Here is a 17,795-nt window from a genome sequence, read left to right on the forward strand (position 1 = left end):
AGCGAAGGCACCCCTCTCGTTTTCCCGCAGCTCTCACCGGTGCGGTGCCGGTCGCCCCGCGGCTCTCGAACACCGCCCCTCTGCCGCCGCCACGCCGCTCCCCGATACCTCTCACCGCAGGGGCCGGGCCGGAGTTTCGCCGGGACGCAGCGAGCAGAGCCGCTGCCTCTCTCTCTCCTCCCGGAGCCGGCTCTTCGGGCTCAGCTCCGCAGAGCTCCCGGCCAGCTGCTGACTACCCGTCCCCTCTGCAGTCCCGCAGCGCTGCGGCGGCCTTGGGGGACGTGGAAAGGCCGCGCCGCCGGGAGGGCCCCGATAGCCGCCGCTTATCGCCGCCGTCCACCACCCAGCTGCGCTCCGCTTCCAGGAAGCCGAGGCTCCGCAGCGGCTGTTTGCTGCCGGACGCCGATCGCCCCGTCCCGCTCGCTGCCTCCCTCCCTCCCTCCGATCCCCCTCATGCTGGCAGGGGGGCTGGGAAAGTGCGGCGAGGCTCCGGCACATGCCGAGCTCGCGGTCCGGCTCGGACCCTCCGCTATTAAGCAGGGCGCACCCGCAGCGCCCCCTGCTTCGCGCAGCGCCGTGCTGCGGGCCGGCTCCGCACGCCGGCCATCCGCCCCTGTCCGCGCTCGGCCGGCTCCGACCTTCTCGCCCTTTCGCTTCTCAGACATTTCCTCCCTTCTCATTTTTCCCAGTCACTGCTCACTCTTCCTCTTCCTTACTCTCTGAGCCTGTGTCCTCCTATTACCCTCATCTGTTTTTCCCTAATCACCAATTTTCAGCTTCCCACTGCCTTTCCCCATTCTATCCATATTGGTGATCGGAGCATGGTTGGACTGGGTGATCCAGTGGGTCTTTTCTAACCTTGGAGATTCTATGATTCTATCCTCCCCCGGGTTTCCTATTACCAAACACGTACAACGTGTTCTTTCGAATCCCTGTTGACCAAACCCCTCTGACCCTTCCTGCTGTACTCACCACTGACCTTGTTGCTTCTTCCTCAGACGGGCACTGCTCCTCAACGACAAGCTCCCTCTTGCTGGCTTGCTGGTCACCTTCCAGATAAACCTGGCAAAAAGATGTGAATTGGTGGTGTAGAAAGCAGCAGCACCACCGAGATCCTCCGAGGTTCCTTGCCTCACCATGAGTCCACCCAAGTCACCCCTCTTTGCTTTTGAACAATGTCTCACCAGGCCTTTTGTAAACACCAAACTCAAACGTGTTCCTGCCTTGGGCACAGCACCTGGGGTTATGGTGTGTCTCATCCATCTGCCGTTCTCCCCCGTGTTTTTTAGCATCATTTCCCTATAGAGTTAGCAAGCTGACTGACACAGCACAGCAAGCGACGCAGTGCCTCTGAAGAAAATGAACTGGCCATACAGATGTTAGACATGCTCTCAGGAGAACTTCATTACTAATAGGGTTTGCTTTCCTTCTGATCATTCAGCAATATCTAGGGCATACACGAGACTTTTCCATCCTGTATCGGAAGGATAAAACAGAAACTAAAGATCTCAAAGCACCAGGTGACCACAAAATAACTCTTCAGGGCAAAGCAAATGCTTTTACAATACCTTATAAAACTGTTTACAGGCAAGTCTTGAAAACAGAAGATATCTCACACAGCTGAAAACGTTTTTAAGAAGGTGAATGAGAGGATTAATACTCATGAAGGTGAGAACAATAGGAGACAAAAACAGACGTGCTGATGGAATTAGCACACAACTCAATTTCTTTGGGTTTTAGATGTCTTACAAAGACCAGCACTGATGTTCTAGTAACAGTGAATTTTATATCTCATCAGCTAAGAGCTTGCTTGGTGGAAAAAGATGACATCAAAGGCACTGTTCCCAGCAAGACAAACTGCATGGGGATGTAAATACGTGGACCTGGATATGCAAACACATTGCATTCCTAATAATTGTAACCCTACTCACTGTTCTCTTGTTTTTTTTCCTGGTATTATGGGCTTCTATGATAATCACACTGTTTGAAGAAGCACTCCCTTGGCAAACACAACCACAGTGGTCTCACTCGGAGCAAGCTGTGTGCCCAGCCCCTCTGCTCACAGCTGCCAATGGCTCCAGACAGGCAGCACTGCCTATGTGTGCTTGAGCCCCAGAGGCACCGTGAGAGCTGTACCACATCATCTCCCACTGCTCTCCTGAAACACGGGCTGTGAAATGCAACAGTGTGAGTGCAGACGCACGCCTCAGAGCGCCAGCTCACAGCACGGTGGAGCATGCTGGGACTATTTTAAATCAACGTAGGACAGTTGTCAGAGCACCAAATCTCTGCAGGAGCCCTACAAAACCACTGCCGAACAAGAAACCTTTGCTGTCAGTGCCATTTCCTCTCAACCTGTAACAAACTTCACAGACCAAACCCTCAGCTAACACAAACGCTCCCACTACAGACATCCGTACTTAACTCAAACGAGGATTGGTCTTACTTGTTTTTATTTCAGTTTATTTTTTTATGATCTTTCTTTGCTCTGTCTTCATCTGGTGTGTTTATGTGGCTCATGCTTGGTTTTGATTATATTTAACTGCATTTCACATTACTTGCTCAACCATTTTGTTCACATTCTCTTTTTCCGTGAAACTGTAATAAAACACTTGGCTACAGAACTTCCAAATTGAGTACTGATGTTTAGTGTAGCTAACTATGCAGCAGGGTTCAAAGCAAGTTCTATAATGTCACAATTTACATGCTCTTGGAGACAATGGATACAAACTAAAAACTATTGTTACAAGCTAATTTCACATTCTTCTGCAATTTCCTGTAACATAAATACATTTAGTAATCTCATGCATATAATATACTGAAGTGTTGCCACTATTATAATATTTACAAAGAAAAACTAAAACACAAACACTGAGATGCCTCTCAGACCTAAAGGGACAAAAAAAAAAAATACTGGTACAATTTTCTCTGATGATCTCAACACACTTCACAAGTACCAATTAGCCACTCAACATTCATCACAGCTCCTAAGGCATCATACATAGTTTGCCTGTAAGCAGGAGACTTAGTAATACCTCATGTTTATTTCCATGGAAACTCTAAGAGATGCAAAGAGCACAATACTGCTGTTTGACAGAGCAAATTCTCAGCTACAAAACACTATTTTTCAATGTAGTCATCACCATTAGCCGTGCATTTTCACCAGCGATGAACAGGAGCCTTCATGCTGCACCAGTGCAGGTGACCACTGTCAGTGTCACCACTGCTGAAACGCAGCACCACAGCCTCACTGTGCCAGCACCCACTGGTTGGTCTCCATAAACATCCAGCAATTGTCAATGGATGTCAATGGGTGCCTTTTTTTTTTTTCCACATAGGGGAATTCAGTTTCCTCCCTTTGCTCCATAAGCACTTCCATGTCAGACACCACTCTGTCAGACTGCCCCTCTGCTGCCAGCTGTCACACTGCAACAAGATGTAAAGGGACATTGGTGGGAAGGTTCAGCCCTACTGCCACACCACCAACGCCCACCTCTGACATCACGGGCCAATATCACAAAATAGGAGGCATTACTTTCGGAGCAGCCCTCATAAAAAGATCATTCTACAGTGACATATTCAAGATGATCGAAAAAGTATATATTTACTGTCCCAGTCCCATCAGTGTTCTGGAATAATCAGAATAACATCATTAACATCATTGGCTTAAGTGACTTTTGTTTGGTTTCTAAACCAACTGAACCTACGCACAGGAAACCTGAGCAGACTGAAGTACTCAGGAAGATCCAGACTAAACCAACTTCTAACAAAGGCATCTGTAAGCCAGAGCTCTGCTTATGCTAGCAATAGCTAATAACTCTGCAGTTAGTCTTCTTCCTAGAGCTGTTATGCTGCCCTGGACAAAGCAATCCACTTCCTTACTGCTCTTAGTGCAAGCAATATGCATGCTAACTGCTTGTCTCTCCACCTTCTTTTCATTTTGTATCTTTTAATTTTAAAATGCTACTTGGATGCTTATGAACATGAAGTAATTTGCAGAGAAATAGATCATCTATCAATATACTCAGTATGCACTTTTGCTACTATAACGCAACAAACTTTAGATATCATCCCTATATGAAGGATATTTAGTGAAATCTCCTCTGGGTGTGCTATAGTAAAACTAATCTGTAATTATATGCCTCCAGAGTTCTGAGCACAATATTTCTGCTTCTTTGTGCATCTCTCTGCCTGCACTGGAATATTTTAGCGCATGGTGTTACAGATCAGGAGGGAATGCCCAAGTAGCTAACAGAAGCAGAGTTCTGAAGCAACAGTGGACAGAGGCTGAACTCACCCAGCTTCAGTATTTCCAGATGTGACATATGGAAGAACTGAACTGCTTTTCCTCCCCTTGGCTTGCTCTTTTCTGTTTTCACCTATTATCACTGCATCGGTTCAATTCGGTTAATAATCAGTGATGGTTCTACAATATTATTGTATAAATGGCTGTCTGGGTAGGCTCTGTAGGTGCACGGTGGGTTTGACTTGTCCATGCATGGATGCAAAAAGTAAGCTCAGGAGAGCGAGCCAACAGTACAATGAATCGTCTTAATACAATTGTTTAATATTTTCCCAAAATGTTGCTAACCTCGGTTTATGATTTCAGCCATAAATCTAAGAAATATCAGAACATTACAAGGTAAACCGTGCAAATTACCAACACGGGCAAGGATACGAGCGTACAGAACGCACCGGGAGTAAACGTGAGAACCAACGAGCAGCGCCACAGAGCGGCAGCGCCACAGAGCGGCAGCGCCACAGAGCGGCAGCGCCACAGAGCGGCAGCGCCACAGAGCGGCAGCGCCACAGAGCGGCAGCGCCACAGAGCGGCAGCGCCACAGAGCGGCAGCGCCACAGAGCGGCAGCGCCACAGAGCGGCAGCGCCACAGAGCGGCAGCGCCCCGCGCGCCCCCTGCTGGACATCGCCGGCACGAGCAGCCCTGCACGACTCGGTCGTTAACTAATAATTCAATCATAATGAATAATAATGAATTGTTTTATAAAGTGCTGTCATTCTTTCTTGCGATTGGCTGCAGATATCATTTCCAAATTAATACTTTTTCTCACAATCAGACAAGCAGCTGAAAGATAACAGATCCTGCCTTCAGTTCTTCAACCATCTCTGCCAAAGCCCTTTGACTCTGCCCAGGTTCCACACAGAGGGCGCAAACTCGTCCTGAGCGGACCAGAAAGCAGCCAGAAGAGCCTGAAGCTCGACAAGAGCTCCATGCCGAGATCCTGAAAGAGGCTGCACAGAGAGGTGTGGGTGGGTGCTCCATCCCCAGAGACACTCAAGGCCAAGCTGGACCACGCTCTGAGCAACCTGATTGAGCTGTAGGTGTCCCTACAGCTTCAAAGGTCCTTTTCAATTCAGACGATTCTACAATTCTATGAACCTAAAGGAGCATCTGGGACAGCACCAGCAAGGGACTTCCCTACAAAAGGGATTTATTACTGACTAAAGACAGAATAGCACCCAGAGCAGCAGCGCAGAGTGCTGAACAGCAAACCCTGCAGGACACGAGGACACAAAGCAGCACTCTCCAGCCCAGCTCCAAAGGAAGACATTCAGCAACAGGGGCTCAGCAGATAAAAGATGGAAATATCAGGAGCCTGATAATGGAAATGGATTTCAACAGCAGACAAAGCCTAATAACTTGCTCTGCCAAGCATACTGTGGGTAGTGCCAAGCAATTTTAAGAGCTATTGCAGGCCTTTCTGTATAAAATCATTCCTTTGTAGCAAAAAGTTACATTCCTACTGTTTCACAGATAGCACTGACAGCATCATTTATTCCAGGCTATAGCTACGGGCAGAGGATCCACAAACAGCAGTAAGAATCTTCTAAGAAAAGCTCAAAGTAAAGTCTCTATTCCAAGAAGTTTATTAAGCAGAGCCCTTTATCTAATTCTCTCTCTAAGAACAAGACAAAACTAAAATTCCAAACTCTACTAATGTGAAATTTAAAAGAAATTTCCAAGCAATTTCCTTTGATCCATCATATTTTTTCCTAATTTTTCATCAGGAATTCTCAATAAGCACTGGAAATGTAAATAAGTGTTGCTTAAAAAATACCTTTTTTAAAGGTAGTTATCTAAAGGTGTTATCTAATGGGCTCTGCAGATCCAGCACCAGCATGACTCCTTTTGAACCACTTTGGTCTTTAGGTTGTTAAGCCATACATACACACATGCAAGTGTTAGATGTCAGCTGATTAGTGCTAGTGTGTTTAAATAATGAAGAATTTCCAAGGAACACAGAGTCATTAAATAGAAATGGATTGTGAAATGAATGGGGAAAAAGCTTTAAAATTTTTTAATCATTTTAGTTGGAAATCTCAGAGAGTACAAATTAATTTAACTCGTGGGTTGCTAGGAAAGTATTTTCAAAAAATGTCAGACTTTTCCACAACTGAAGCCCCAACCACAGAAAAGTCACAGAAACACTCTACAGACCATATACTGCGAAGGGCATACTTACAGAATTATTTGCAACAGATCCTCTATTAAAAGTCTGATACTAAAGTTTCAAGTCAGATTTTTCATTAAGAATGAAAAGCAGAAAGAAGACTGAAGCTGAATGGGAGCTCCCGTTGTCTATCCCATCTATCCTCAGCAGGTGAAATAGCATTAGTTCTTCAGCTAGCAACGTGAGCAAAAACAGAATTTGAAGTGGTCATACTAATGGATACCTGTGCAGAAAGCACATGAATCAGATCTAGCCAGAAAAGGAGAAGCAGCCTGTAAAAACAAACTCTGTGTGTAAAAAGAAAGGCAGAATTTGTGGTACGATGTTCCTTACTATCCTTCATTCCTTATTATCCCTTTTTTTTTATACATATAATATTTTTAAATAAAGTTTTATTTTACTTTTTTATTTTCCTCTTCCCATGGTAAAAATAACAAATTACTCTCACCAACTGATGATCACTTTTGAGCTAGCACTGATTTATGCAAATAAAGAATAGTTTTAGTTAAATGTAAAAACTGCATAATCTTCAAGTTATACAATAAAAGATGTTGCAGGTCCTCAGTAGCAGTCAATATGTATTGGCAGGTATTTTCTGTTCTTTATTCTTGGAAGCAATCTTTCATCTCCAAGGAGAGCTGCATGGAATACCATTCCACTTAGAATTGGAAAATCTTCAGATAGGAAAGAAGCATTACAGCAGAATCTCACTGTACTCTAAGATGGACTTTGTGATCTCATTTTCCGATGAAAAGAAACGGAACAAAAGTCCTCACAAAACATTCCCAGCAACCCAGAGGTTACAAAACCCAACCTGTCTTTCAGCTTCACAGAAGCTGAAACTGAACGTACCATGAATAGTCTTGATCAAATCACAGGTTCTGTAGAATCTGTGACTAAAATAGCTCTGTAAACTTGTACTACTCCTGGCCTCTCACTGCATCTTTATCTGAAATCAAGCTGTTTACTGCATTCTTTCCTCATACGTCAGCTCCTAGTGATGAAAGCATGCCAGTGATTAATACTTTTTATTAGGTCAGTTCCAGAGACTTGAAATGAATTTGACCTGACTCCTCAAGTATGCTACCACACCCACTGCACAGAACTCCAACCATTCTAGGAATGCAAGATAGAAAAAAAACATTATCTTAGGTGATACTCCATAAATCTGTAGCAATAAAATCAGCTATATGCAGAAATCATCTTCAGGAAGCTCTTCTTCCAAGGCAAATGGCATATCAACTGCTTTAAAAAACTGGAAAAGGCATTGTGCTTTCCTACAGCTCCTTAAGCAAAGCATGCCATAGAAAACAAAAATGGAAAGTAGTCCAAACATTTTCTGATTTTGTAATTACAATGTGACAATGTGGAAGGTTTTATCCAGGTCTTGCTCACACAGCTGTAATCCACTGTCTTCTATTTACAACAAGATCACAGATTTTACCTAAATTTACGGACTGAATTCTGCACGCATTGTTTTGCAGCACAGAACAAGACACACTGGATAGAAGGATAGGAAGATGCGAATTAGCCTAGAGGCGGTCTGACAGCAAACTAAACTTAGCAATATCCTCTGTACTAATTACAACTTGGCTTGGCTTGAGAGATACCTGCAATTTCTTTGCCTTTGGCATGACAGCAGTGATATCAACTGCACAAAACGGCACTGCCTTAAAAGCCATTCAGGAGGGATTTCTACCTACGGATTCCCGGCTGAGACTTAATGCCCAACCGGGTGCTCAGCGCCTCACCTCATGGAGTTGCGAGGCTCCCTCAGGACGGCACACACTACCATCTCCTCTATCAGGCTCACACGTTAGGAAGCAACACATTTCAAAGGGTTGTAGACTTAAACATGTCAGCCCACACACTTTCTTTCTGAGTACACCTATAAAACTCCCTAAATGAAAAGTCCTTTTTCTTCAGATTTTAAAGCGCACCACGGTCTCCGCGTTAAGGTTTGCCGATACTTCTGCCAAGGTCACTAGGTGGACATTTACACAAAAATAGTAGTGCTATCTCAGCATAACGCCAGTAAACAAGGTCACAGAGAAGCCGTCAGGTGCATTACCAGATTATTAAAGGTGGTTAAAACTGAAAAGTGCACCAACAATTCCACGGACAGGATGGACTTTGCAAGAGCATCCAGAAAGGAAGAAGTCGAGCCTGCAGCCCGATACGGACACAGCCCGCACATCGCACACGGGGCCTGACCGCCCGGCCCCCGTGAGGCGCGCAGCTCAGCAGGGCAGGCGGAGAGCGGGGCTCCGTCCGCCACAGCGCTGTGTTTGCACATCAGACCCGCCCATTCCAGAGCAAAGGTTGCCGAGGCACCTGCGCGCTACTGAAAGAAAAAAAAAACGTCGTACTTCCTCATAGCGTTGCGGCCCCTCCACCTCCTCCCCCTCAGCGGGACGCCGCCCTCCATCTTGGAATCCCGCCGAACGCCGCAGGTGCGCGGCCCCGTCGGCCTGCGGCCACCGCGCATGCGCGGGAGCGGCAGGTGCGCGGCCCCGCCGGGCGGCGCATGCGCGGTGCAGGAGCCGCGCGCTGAGCCCGCCCTCCCGCGGGTGGCCGCCGGGCTGGCGGGGCGGCAGGTGCCAGGAGCCGCCGTGGCCCCGCCCCCTTCGTGAGGGCGGAGGCGTCGCGGCGGCCGCAGTCGGCGGAGCGGCCGCGGTTGCCCGGGCAGTCGGCTGGCCGGCTTCGGGCCGCGAGGATCCCACTCTTCTGCCCGCGGGCGCCCGGGGTGGAGGAAAGAGAGGAGACACCGGGCCTCCGGCGGCATGAGCCGGCCTCACCGCGGGGCCACGGGCAGCCGGGGCCTCGGCACCATGGAGGTGAAGAGCAAGGTGGGTGCGAGGCGCGGGCGGCCGGCGCGGCCCTGCGAGGGCTCCCGGTCGCGGCGGAGTGACGGAGGGCGGGAGCCGCTGCTGACTCACACACAGACGCGCGCACACACAGTCACACTCACGCACACCTGTCGGGTGGCGGCGCGGCCTGCAGGGGCGGAGGAGCGGTGCGGAGCCGGGCCTTTCTGTGTGGCGGGCGGGGATGGCGGTTGAAGCTTTGGGGTCGTCTGAGTCTAAAGATGCGTTCTGCTCGTTTTTGTGCTCCGAAGCGCGTTCCTCACCTACGCTGGGAAGGAAACACGGTGAGATTAACGGCTGCGCGTTGCTGTCCTCCTTCCTTTCGCTGTGGCGGAGCAGGCTCCCGCCGTTGCCGTTTGCGGTGGACCCCGGTCCTCGCTCGCTCCCCATCGCGCCGCGCTTCTCTCCGTTCCGCGCCTTGCTGAGCGCCCGACGCCGCCGCGCTTCCCGAGGCTCCGTGCAGCCCGCGGGTATTTCTGCATCCGTTGCTGTCGCTTGTTTTCTCCTGGTTGGCCGTAGTCTTACTGGCAGAGAACTTCAGGGTTCTGAAACATATCTTGGTTTTGATTTGGCTTACGGTCGTACTATTTCGTTAGCTTGTCCTTTTGCAGTTAATTGTGTTTACAATTGTAAATTTCAAAATGCATTCGATGTGAAATCTTAACTGGTGTCAAGCTGCTAAAGAAATGTGTTAAAATCCTTTTCCATCGTCTAGGCAAATTGCAAGCATGTCTCTACGTGAATATGTTTTCTTCCATTGATTTTTTTCTTTTTTTAAAAAAAAAGTACTTTTGTGCCTCTTTTTTTTTCTAAGCTACTCTACAGTCTGTTTGCTGCTTGTGCGCTGTTGTTTCCGGCAATCCAAGCATCTATTTGCAGGGTAGGTGAGGCAGCCAGGAGCTGGGAATCCTAGTGATCCCTTTTTTTCCCTTTTTTAAACACTAGCGTGACGAGTGCTAAAACTTCTACTAGAAAATATGTGGTTAGCTTTTGGAACTTGCATGGATGATACTTATTATTATTATTTTTAAGTGTTTTTAACTTAACTGTCATATTGCAAAGTCAGAATGCTCAGGAATACTTGGCTGCCATGATTCCAAATGCTAGTTAAGTATAGCTGTGACTGTAGTCACTGAAGTGTTTTTTTAATCTATGCACTTGTAGGATTGAAAGCAATCAGAATAATGTGTTTATAAACAGTACTTTCTGTCTCAGTCCAAACCTCCCCTGTAGTGTGCTGCGCCTGATTAGAAGTATAGTGAGGGATCAGCTGTGTGATGCTTCCTTTTGGCATTCTACAGAGAAGTTCTCATGAATTGTGACTGTCTCTTAAGAGTGAATTATGAAGATTTTGAGGCCTAGCTACTTGTTGCTAATGCATTATTTTAAAGTATCTAGATTTAATGTAGCAGAGGAGTCATCTTCCTTCTATGAAGAGAAGAAGCTCTGAAAAAGAGAGAGAGAAGCTGTGTGGAGGTAGAGGGGAGTGTTCCTGTGTAGTGCTGTAAGTTTTGAAGGCTTGTCATCAGGGTACAGTGCTGTATTTAGGTAGCCCAAATCAGTAATCATGCCCTGACAGACAAAACCATGCCTGCACAGCCCATTATGACAGGGAATAGTATTTTATTTTTATTTTTTATTTTTTTGGGTACAGAGTGAAATGTAATACACTGATAAGACAGATACAGTTGCTAGAGCTTATGTTCTGTTATTGTTACTGAAGATTAATAGCGTAGCAGCAGCATGCAGTGTTAGACAGGACATAAAGATGCTTCTCATAAGCAAGTCTTACTTATGTGGGTATATCTGGTGACTTCCTTGTATGCTGCCATAGCTTGTGATGTGTTTTTCCAGATGAGACTTCTGATTTTGCATTCTTGTACTTCATTAAAGTTGCCAGCTTTTGTTAGTGTGGTGTGGAATGTGGTGCAGCATTTGATACCAAATGAAAACATCACATGAGATTGAAATAGACCATGAATTTGTGTAGCTTTTCTACCGTATCAGCTTTATAGTAGCATTGAGCATGTGGCAAGCTTTGTTAGAGAATAACACCTGTGGAAATCATGGAGAGAAAAAAATTAACACCACATGCTTAAAAATCAGATCATTTGTATCCTTGCTGCAATTGCACAATGTTTGCTTCAAGTTGGGAATAAGATTGTTGGTGCTGTTCTTTTAAATCCCGTTGTTGCTTAATTGGTCAAACCACGTTGTCTTTCAAAACCAAACAACTGAAGATTGTTACAGTGCTTGGAGAATTTCTGTAGCGCTCATACGTGAAATAGCTGAAGCAAGGTTCAGCAGGAACGCGAGTCACCTTCCGTCGCTGACATCACACTTCAGCACGCTGCTCCTGACGTGTGAGAAGCTCCTCCTGCAGGCTGTTGTTTGCTTTGTAAGCATATATGAATCATCTCTTCTGACTTAAAATTACTAAAATCAGAACATTTCTAGAATACCCGCAGAGAATTCCATTGAGAACTTTGAAGATGAGGTGTTAGAGGGTGTAGGCTGTTCTGCTGTGCCTTTGAGTCTGCATGGTGTTAACGTGCTAACAATAGGGTCCTTGTCTCCTTATTTTCATGCCTTGGTATGTGAGAATTCTAAAGCCTTTATTCTCCAAAACTTTTAATCAGCGGTGAGGTAAGGGTTGTTCTGAGGCCTGGTAATTTGCACCTTTCCATCTGTTGTGCGTAACACTTACCTGAGTATGTGATACTGAGACTTAAACTTCCTGGCAGTATTTCATTCTGCTTGCCCTTGTTTTCTGCTTAAAATTATGCTAGATAAAGAAATAGTTCAAAGTGATGTTCATTGTCAGTCAGTGGCAGAATTGACAAAAATGCCACCAACTGTCTGTTTTATATTTTGTAGTGAGTAGCTTATCACTCTTCTAATTCTTTTACAAGATGGAATCTTTCAGTAACCTGGTCGTTATTATCTCTTCATTCCTTTTAGCATCCTTGTTTCCATGTTGTGTGTGCCTGATGCAGTGTTTGGAGGAATTGTTATCTAATACTCCTTGTTCTGTCCAGCACAGACAAGTCCCAGAACACCGTAATCTGACCAGTTATGCTTGCCAGAATTTGCCTGTCCATTCTATACCAAGCATTTACTTCTTAATTTGTGCTCAGTTTAGTCTTTCACCAGCTACCACTTAAGCATTGTCGGTATTAGTTGTTAAAAAGTTGCAGGTGATTTAAAGGAGTGATGTGTGAGTGGAATGGGGAGCTGGATTGTTTCTTAGGCCTTTATTTTGTGGTTTTTGTGTGATTGCTCTAAGTGCAAATGCTTCGTCTGAAAGTATGATACGATGATTAAATGTGTGGGGATTTCGTATCTTCTCAACCTTGTCTGTTTTAAGCCTTGAATACAGCTAGATTTTAAATGGCAGTGCAATCACGATTCATTTATTGATGGCAGTGGCAAATCTTCCGAATGCTCTTGTGGAGCAGCTGGCTGCTCCCTTTTATTTCCTTCTTCCAGAGAGGCAGAATTGATACAAGAGCATCTCATGAGAGCTTTTAGTTTGTACTGAAAGCCACCGGCTATTCTTTATGTCCATTGGGTCGAGGTGGCTTTTCACTTCTGTTCAGAACAACTAGGAACATAGAGTACTATCTTGCATATGTTAACCATAGCTGTATATTAATGTATACGTGCCATTCTAAACCGCTCTGAAACTTGTTTGAAAGATTGCAGGAAGTCACGTGCCAAAAGGAGCTGGTCGTACTCCTTCCTGATCTTGAGCTGCCAACATCGGTTCTCTTACCCAGAGCATGGCTTACCTCATAAGTGTCTGAGAATCTGCAATTATTCTGGCTCTTATTTGTCACCCTATTGCTGTTTGTAGTTCTTAGTGCACTCTTAATTGTAAAACATCCGGAACATTTTTGTGCTTGAGTTGTATGTTAGGTTTCCACGTTAATAAAGATATATTTTGTTGTAGTTTGGAGCAGAATTTCGGCGGTTTTCTTTGGAGAGGTCCAAACCTGGGAAGTTTGAGGAGTTCTATGGATTATTGCAGCATGTGCACAAGATACCCAACGTTGATGTTCTAGTGGGATATACAGATGTTCATGGAGATCTGCTGCCTATAAATAATGATGACAACTATCATAAAGCAGTTTCCACCGCCAATCCCCTACTCAGGATTTTCATTCAGAGAAAAGGTAAGCGTGCTTGATGTGGGTAATAAGTTGTTTTATAGTTACGCTGTTTACTCGCTGTGATGAATGGAGTGAATGCCCTATTTCATTGTGTTGAATTCCACAACTGTACACGGTCACATTTATTCACGTCTCTCTTGCAGGAGTTTCCTCAGGCAGCCTGTTTATACTTCATGCTTTTTGTTGTATTCAGTTTGGTTGGATAAAATCAAGTTAAATCTATAGCAAATGTTTCTTTCTGATTTCATTCCAATGAAAATGAACTTAGAACCCAGGATTTCTAGGGTTTTATGGTCTGTATATGTTGGACGAATTTCAATTAAAATTCCTGTTTTGATTGGACAAGGGAAGAAGCTGTTGCATGGTGGAAAGGAATCCTACTGCATAAAGAATTACATGTCAGTATAGAGACTAACTTTTAATATGCTGCTTCTGTAATACTTTCCTGATAAAAACAATGTGGAGCTTTCAAAATGACATTGATTTCAATCTGCAAGCTTCAAGTGTGAATGCTGATTTTTTTTTTTTTTTTTTTTTTTTTGTCAGATGGCTTTTAAAAATAGCATGTATTCTAGGTCCAAGTTCTGTTGTCTTTTTCTAGTATTTGCCTTCATCTGTGAAGCAGAATTCAGTTTTGAAGTTGCATGTGTTCTTGACCGGAAGAACATACACAGTGTAAAGATCTGAAGGGGATGGGAGGATGGGGAGTGTGGGGTCCTAGTGATGTGACTTGAGACTGTTTTAATTCAGAGAACAAAGAAAACCTAACTTCTAAACTTGCTGATTTTCTACTTACGTAAATACAGGGGTGTATGTGTATATGAATTCAAGTGTGCAGTTTCTATATTGACAAACAGTGAAGTGGTCTTTAAGTAACGCGCTATTTATTGCTCAGCTATTTTGTGAAGATGTGTGCTTTTTCTAGTTGTTGCTTATCAACAGGCTTATTTTCTCTAGGAAATACTTGGGCTTTATACCGGAAGCTTTTATTGTCATTCTCACTCCAAAGTAATAAAGTCCACAACAAATGATCTGACACAAAAACAATATGCAGAAACTGTGGCTTCTTGCCAGCTGCTGTTTGTGACAATGCATTTGTTTTGTTTGTATGGAGTTTAGTGTGGTAAGGCCTGTATGCTTTCTTTTCTGAATTGCCAAGGAGATGAACACGAGGAGTGTTAACAGAATGTCACTGCGGAAAAGGTCTATGATTCCATTTAATCTCCTACAGTAGCCATATGACAGGGACAGATAAGCCACTTTGTCAGACTAGGATTATTGGGTTACATTTAACACCATATGGTTTTTAAATTGTTACTGGTGTTAAATTCTTAATGCTAATTGTTACTAGTGTTACATCTATAATCTTTGTTCTTCATACTTTCGGAAAGTAGGATGGATTACTTTTACGTTTCTGGTGCAAGGAATCGAGAATGGAATCGATAGTAATGCACAACCAGAAATAAGATTAACCCAGTTAAGTTTCTAGTGCCAAGAACTGATTGTCAGAAAAAGCTGTGTAGAAAATAGTCCCTGTCAAATGGAACTATATAGCCTTCTGGCTGTGGAGTTTTAGCTAATAAGGAACCTAGATTGGCATCTAGGTTCTGCTATGAAACTATAATTAATGATAAATAATTCAAGTTAACTTTCTTCCTGTAAGGTTTGTTGTGGCTTCTCTAAACTCTGCTGAATTGCCTAAATATTTTGCTGAAAAAATCTTTTTGAAATTCTTAAAACAAAACTTTCTTTCCTTGTTTACCCAACAATAATAGTTGGGAACTTAAGATCTTTGGCAAAAAGTTATTGCTGACTTGGAATGGCAGCACAAAGGAGGGAGTTTGTATTGTTTTAAAAGAGAAAACTTTATTATGTTCTTTTGCTGATCTAAAGATTTTTGAAAGCTGGTGTAAGATATGAGTGAACTACAATAAAATCAAATGTAAATAATTCTGACCCTGTATCCAAGGAAGGCTTTAAGGTGGTTGAAAGGAGAGCAGCAGTATTCTTTCGTAATGTCAGCAGTAAGTGACGGTGGTGATGATGCAGGTCTAACTTAAGGAATTTTGGCATGTCAGAGTAAGCATGCTTCTGTTTTATGTTCACTTTTGATTCTTAATTTATGGAAACTGGGAAGTTGTGCATCCAAAAGACTTACGTTTACTGCTTGATGGGGTAAAAAACCTGGATATCCTTTAATGAAATGGAAGTATTCATCCTCTCAGGTTTTTCTAACTACAACTAGTACTTCTGTAACACTTGTTTCAGCATTAAGTCTAAATTAGAACTTGCTTATAGCACAAGTTATGGCTATCAGTTTGTAGAAAAGTTGCCTGTTGGAATTTCATCTTGGAGATTAAGAGATTAACAGGTACTGCTGACATCTGGAACTTAAACGCTGAACTGCTGTTTCATGATTACATCCAGATGTACGGGAGTCGCTCTGTCTGTGAGAAAACTCTTACTGTGAATATGAACATGGAGGGGGAGATGGTTCCCACAGACACTGAAGGGCAATTTGGTATGGAGGGTTTGTTTTTGGGTACAAGAAGTTAGATGATGATTTCAATTTAGCACCCATGAAAATTACTTAGAGTTGTATATTGTAATTTCCTATTCTTACACATCATGCCTGGCACGTGGCTTTATAGAATAAAAAGTAGATTCTTAATTCACTCCTATTTCTTGAGGTGGACTTTTTCTTTTTCCATGAAAAACAAATTTTTAAAGACAACTTTCTGGAGAAGATTCCTTCTGTCTGTGTCCTCTTTCTAAGACAAATACGAGCTTGTTATAACTTGGGCCTAGTTAAGAGAGATGATTTATTGGGCCTTATTTGAAAATGGTAAGTTGCATTCTTATTCCAATATAATCATGATTTGGTGTTTGTGCAATTGTTAAATTACTCTTTGTGAATTACACTGGTTTGCCAGTAGATCAGGAAAACACTGTGAATGTCTTGAACAATATTGAATTGAAACCAGATTTGACACTTGCAGGCAGTTTAAAATTTGCTGCATAAGTACGTACAGATTGGTGCCACCTTGGGTTTGAAACTGCTAAGAAACAAATCACTTCAATGCTATGGGGCCGTTCTCCTTAACGTTATCTGGAATTAATACCTTGCCCTTTGGCTTTATGCCAAAATATCTTTCTCTGTAGCTTTAATCTGATTAGCAAGGTGCCAGAACAAAGATGCCTTTGTACTCGAGAGTATTGCTTTAACTTCTCCACTGCTGAACAAACTTTCTAAACAGTCACGCTGTTTGGATGAGATATGGAGAGATGAGTTTTCTTCATTGACCTTTCATTGTTGTTTTTTCCCCCACAGATTATGTAACTTCAACTGTATTTCACAAGGTTTGTACTAGTTTTGCATAGTTAGGCTTTTAAGACTAGCTGTGGTACAAAAATCAAAGCCTCTGCTTAGATATTTTGACTTGTAACTTGTAATTTTGGTACTCTTTGATTGGAGTATCATGTGACTTGAAATGTATTTCTAAAAGCAGAAGTGCCAGCTCAGTGTTAAGAATTCTAATGGTATTTGTTTTGCAAAAGACTTCTGAAGGTCATATCTATTCCAGTAAATATTCTTCTATTAGTTTGTCTAAAAAGCACTTCTGATTCTCCGTTAGTCCACACTGATGAATTCATGTATTTCTTTCAAAGCTAGTCCTTCTGCTACTACTCTTTGTTTCACGAGTATGAGAAATTTGGTTTGGACAGAAGTGGTAGGCCACTTTGGCTGATGGTTACTTTTGTGTGTTCCTGGCTAGTGAAGAAAGCTGCGAGAAGCTGTGTGACAAGTTTTAGAGCAAACTATTGGGTAAGGAGCACAGAAACTAAGTGGGATCATCTGTGAGATCCAGTAATTCTTCTGGGATGTATTCAACGCCTGTTTGTATGACTGGTGCGTTCCAGGTCTACCATCCGGCACGGAAGACATGGCTGTAGCAGGAGAGGGACTGTGCTAGGGCCTTCTGTGAAGGAGCTGTTTTACTGGCCAGCTGGAGGCAGCTGGGAGCTCAGATACGACATACATTCTATCATATCAGATGTAAAAATTACTACATACTGCATCTGAATCTTTGACAAGAATCTGAATTTGTGGACTTGAGATTCATGGAGGAAATCCACCAGAACTGAATACCCTTAACGTTGCAATACTTCATATGAACAGAACAGGGCTAATAAGAAGATGAATACCTACCTGTTTTGATACAGTTTTCCTGTGTACAATTTCCAAACCACTTCCTGCACTAAACCCCAGTGGAAACCCAGTGCT

General features: G+C 43.6%; 2 protein-coding genes across 18 annotated transcripts in view; one reads left to right on the forward strand and one right to left on the reverse strand.

Annotated features, from left to right (window-relative positions):
- Positions 1 to 8,861, reverse strand: part of RIPOR3 (RIPOR family member 3) — a 54,927-nt gene extending 46,066 nt beyond the window's left edge. For 9 of the 15 annotated variants that reach the window (XM_048963414.1, XM_048963415.1, XM_048963412.1 and 6 more), the window contains exon 1: positions 38 to 513. The gene's annotated coding sequence lies outside the window, so the exon portion shown is untranslated. Of the gene's footprint in view, positions 1 to 37; positions 514 to 972; positions 1,059 to 8,840 lie in introns of those variants that run through there. The other 6 variants (XM_048963420.1, XM_048963421.1, XM_048963407.1 and 3 more) reach the window with 4 other exon arrangements.
- A 197-nt stretch (positions 8,862 to 9,058) lies between these two features.
- Positions 9,059 to 17,795, forward strand: part of PARD6B (par-6 family cell polarity regulator beta) — a 62,930-nt gene continuing 54,193 nt past the window's right edge. Inside the window, exons 1-2 of one of the 3 annotated variants that reach the window (XM_048963459.1) lie at positions 9,059 to 9,320; positions 13,291 to 13,513. In XM_048963459.1, coding sequence (XP_048819416.1) covers positions 9,255 to 9,320; positions 13,291 to 13,513 — 289 coding nt within the window. In that variant the 5' untranslated portion in view covers positions 9,059 to 9,254. Of the gene's footprint in view, positions 9,321 to 9,441; positions 9,623 to 13,290; positions 13,514 to 17,795 lie in introns of those variants that run through there. The other 2 variants (XM_048963460.1, XR_007380234.1) reach the window with 2 other exon arrangements.

Source organism: Lagopus muta, chromosome 16 (genome assembly GCF_023343835.1).
Source record: "Lagopus muta isolate bLagMut1 chromosome 16, bLagMut1 primary, whole genome shotgun sequence".
In the NCBI taxonomy this organism is placed as follows: domain Eukaryota; kingdom Metazoa; phylum Chordata; class Aves; order Galliformes; family Phasianidae; genus Lagopus; species Lagopus muta.